Consider the following 3632-nt stretch of genomic DNA (forward strand, 5'->3'; position numbering starts at 1 on the left):
TGGGACATTCAAAAACTGGGCACGTCAGGGATTTGAATCCAAGTCCTATCGCAATGTAAGCGAGAATAACACAGTTTACGAGCAGATCTAACCTTCATTTGAGAAGAAGTCAATCTTGAACGTTTGTTTAAAGTCCAATGTAAAACGTTGTAATGAAACGTATACGCGCACGTAATATTGACATCGGTCAGGGATTCCCGCTATTTAGAGATGTCAAATTATCAAACGTTCTCATACGTATTGGACTGCACAAAATAGGCCTCTACATATCCCTTGAACACAGATAGCCGAGTTTAAATATTGTAAAATTGTGGAAGTTATTGTACTGGCAAAGATTGGAGATGTTTTCAGTGTCGGATTGTCACACATTGATTTAGATTAGATTACAATGTTGCAGATTATTTTTCAAAAGAACTCTTCAAATGACTTCAGAGCTAATTAATTTAAGTGTTGAATATCAATTCATGAATGTATCCCGCTTTAGCCTACATGTCTAACACTTTGGATGGCTCTCTTTTAATCAATCATGATTAATGGCACATTAATGGAAATCTTTTGAAACGCATAGGATGCATCAGACTTCTAATAGGCCTATGTTACAGTCCCATCTCCATAATTCGAGTTGGATCCGTGTGCCTGTGTTCATTCCATGGTTCATTCACAAAATAAATCACCTGGGATTTATTTTCCATAAATTCACTTACAACTCCAGCACCTGCAAAAAGTACCTCGGTGTGCGTATGTTCTTCAGCCTTTGTCATTCACAAATCGCCAATTGAATGAGGCGTGGCTATCGTGGCGGCAACATAAGACTCCCTGGAGTCGAGATCACACCACCAGTGGCTTGCAGCATAGGCTATAGGGGGGCCAAACCGCCTGACCCCATCCCAGACCGCAGAGGCAAACTGAAAACAATCACTGGATACTCAAGAAATCGTTTGGAGCTATACTTTTATTTTAGGCAGAGGATTCACTATTTCATTTTTACAATGAAATTCGGCATGGATTTATTTCTAGTGACATTTATTGTGAACGCGAACTGTTGTGCTGCTATATTTTGGCTGTAAGTATTCCTTACTATTTTATTTGTATGTAGCTATGGTCCTATTCAGATGCCTATGCAATACTGACATATTTTTGTTATTTTAATAGGCCTATGCCATATGAAATAGCTGATTACCTAATTCAATGTTGTTGTTTTTACCTTTGCAGTGGACTTACTGTAAAGGGGAGCTCTGTAGGCTGGAATCAAACTCATCATTGCAAGCTACTAGATTGGTTGGCACCTGATCAATCGCAACTTTGCCGGAGAAACCTCGAGCTGATGCACAGTATTGTCCAAGCCGCCAAGTTGACCAAAAATACCTGTCAGAACACATTCAATGACATGCGATGGAACTGTTCATCTGTTGAAAAAGCCCCTCGTTTTACACCAGATTTGGCAAAAGGTAGGCTAAAGACACTTTCAAAAGTATCTTAGAAATTAGAGTATATCATGTGGCCTGTAAACCTCTGTGATTGGTTGTGATTTGCATTGATTTATCTGTTGGCTGTGCTCTATTGCAGGCACCAGGGAGTCCGCATTTGTGTTTTCGCTAGCGGCTGCTTTAGTGAGTCATTCCATTGCCAGAGCCTGCTCGTCTGGAGAGCTCCCCAGTTGCTCGTGCGCCCCAGCCCCTGCTGAACAGGCCGGGCCCGACTTCATATGGGGAGGATGCGGTGATAACCTGCGCTACGGTCTCCAAATGGGATCTGCCTTTTCTGATGCACCGATGAGAAACAGCAGATCTGGCTCTCAGGCGTTCAGACTCATGCACTTGCACAATAATGCAGTTGGAAGACAGGTAATGATCTAATCTCACATTGACATGAAATATACATATTGATGCATGGGTAATTACGCACAAGTTATTGTGTCATTGTTTTTAATAGTGGCATTGGCATTTTGACTGTTTTTTTTTACATCATAAACAACATATTATATTATTAACATCTGCAAAACGTGGCAACACATGTTTATATCCTAATATAATTTCTGCTATACTTTCAGGCACTTATTGATGCTCAAGAGACAAAATGCAAATGCCACGGGGTGTCCGGGTCCTGCTCTGTCAAAACATGTTGGAAGGGCCTCCATGATATTAACCACATTGCCATGGACCTCAAATCCAAGTACCTGTCTGCCACGAAGGTGATCCATCGTCATGTTGGGACAAGGAAGCAGTTGGTCCCCAGAGAGTTGAACGTTCGACCAGTGAGAGAGAGTGAGTTGGTCTACCTGGTCAGCTCTCCAGATTACTGCACACACAATGAGAAGCATGGCTCACTCGGCACACAGGACAGGTATGTTTGTGTTTCTCTCAATGTTTCAGTGGAAATTGTGATTTTTACTCCACCTTTGACACCTTGAAGGTCTAATGTTGATCCTCATTCATAAGGGTTTTATATTGTTGTTTATTGATTGGAACACATTTTTTGTCTCCAGGCAATGCAATAAGACATCCAATGACAGTGGGAGTTGCAATCTCATGTGCTGTGGTCGTGGCTACAATGCCTACACTGAGAGAATTGTGGAGAGATGCCAGTGCAAGTACCACTGGTGCTGCTATGTCACCTGCAAGAGGTGCGAAAGGACAGTGGAGAGATATATATGCAAATGAACTTTCCCAGAGGCATGTGAGTGAACATGAAGCACTATTTTCACCACCATCATCTTGTCGAGTCGTGCAGACCCAGCAGTCACCTGACCTGACTCCTGTGTGCTTCTGTGCTACTACATAGCCTACAGGCTAAGTGCAATAAAAAACAAGAGGAGCAACTCACAGACACTACCAAAGATAAGCAGATGATCTGGACTACGTTAGCTGTTTTAAAGAGACTGGAGGGCACTACTGTGAAGAAGATTGTGTTACTTGAAGAGCAAATGTGATTGATTGGGAGCTGTAGGCTATTTGAGTTTGATTAGTAAAATGTTCCGCAATAGGACAAGTTGAATAGATGACGAAGTAACTGAATCACAACAGACTTCCCAGAAGCTTCCCCAAATGCGAATTGGCCAGTCAGCTTTAAGATTTCCAACTGATCATGAAAAGCTTTTAACAATTTTACATCTTACACGTTAACGAAATTGCAAATAAGAGGCAGAATACCTGATTGATCTTGTGTCCATTTTAGTCACACAGGGTTAATGCCATACTACTCAGTGTAGGGATATTCTGATCATAGGCATGCAGCACACATATTATCAACAGTTTGAGCTGTATTTTTAGTTGTTTATGATTATATTGGGCATGTTGAGGTACAGTTGAACAGTTTTCATACACTTAAGTTGGAGTCATTAAAAATCATTTTTCAACCACTCCACAAATTTCTTGTTAACAAACTATAGTTTTGGTAAGTTGGTTAGGACATCTACTTTGTGCATGATGCAAGTAATTTTTCCAACAATTCTTTACAGAGAGATTAGTTCACTTATAATTCACTGTATCACAATTCCAGTGGGTCAGAAATTTACATACACTAAGTTGACTGTGCCACAGCTTTAAACAGCTTGGAAAATTCCAGAAAATGGCATCATGGCTTTAGAAGCTTCTGATATAGGCATAATAGGCATAATTTGAGTCAATTGGAAG

At 40.8% G+C, this 3632-nt stretch overlaps 1 protein-coding gene across 1 annotated transcript; it reads left to right on the forward strand.

Moving 5' to 3' along the window:
• The first annotated feature begins 852 nt into the window (after window positions 1–852).
• On the forward strand, window positions 853–3248 carry wnt11f2 (wnt 11, family member 2). The gene is made up of 5 exons (XM_046303551.1): window positions 853–1063; window positions 1213–1448; window positions 1567–1844; window positions 2051–2343; window positions 2486–3248. Exons 1-5 carry the CDS (start codon window positions 990–992, stop codon window positions 2658–2660), a joined length of 1056 nt encoding a protein of 351 aa, XP_046159507.1. The 5' UTR covers window positions 853–989; the 3' UTR covers window positions 2661–3248.
• The last annotated feature ends 384 nt before the right edge of the window (window positions 3249–3632 follow it).

Source organism: Oncorhynchus gorbuscha, linkage group LG16 (genome assembly GCF_021184085.1).
Source record: "Oncorhynchus gorbuscha isolate QuinsamMale2020 ecotype Even-year linkage group LG16, OgorEven_v1.0, whole genome shotgun sequence".
Taxonomy (NCBI): Eukaryota; Metazoa; Chordata; class Actinopteri; order Salmoniformes; family Salmonidae; genus Oncorhynchus; species Oncorhynchus gorbuscha.

Coding starts and splice junctions, on each gene's coding strand:
- wnt11f2 (XM_046303551.1), top strand. CDS start 990: ATGAAATTCGGCATGGATTTATTTCTAGTGACATTTATTGTGAACGCG. Junction 1,064..1,212: donor TGTGCTGCTATATTTTGGCT/GTAAGTATTCCT, acceptor TTACCTTTGCAG/TGGACTTACTGTAAAGGGGA. Junction 1,845..2,050: donor ATAATGCAGTTGGAAGACAG/GTAATGATCTAA, acceptor CTATACTTTCAG/GCACTTATTGATGCTCAAGA.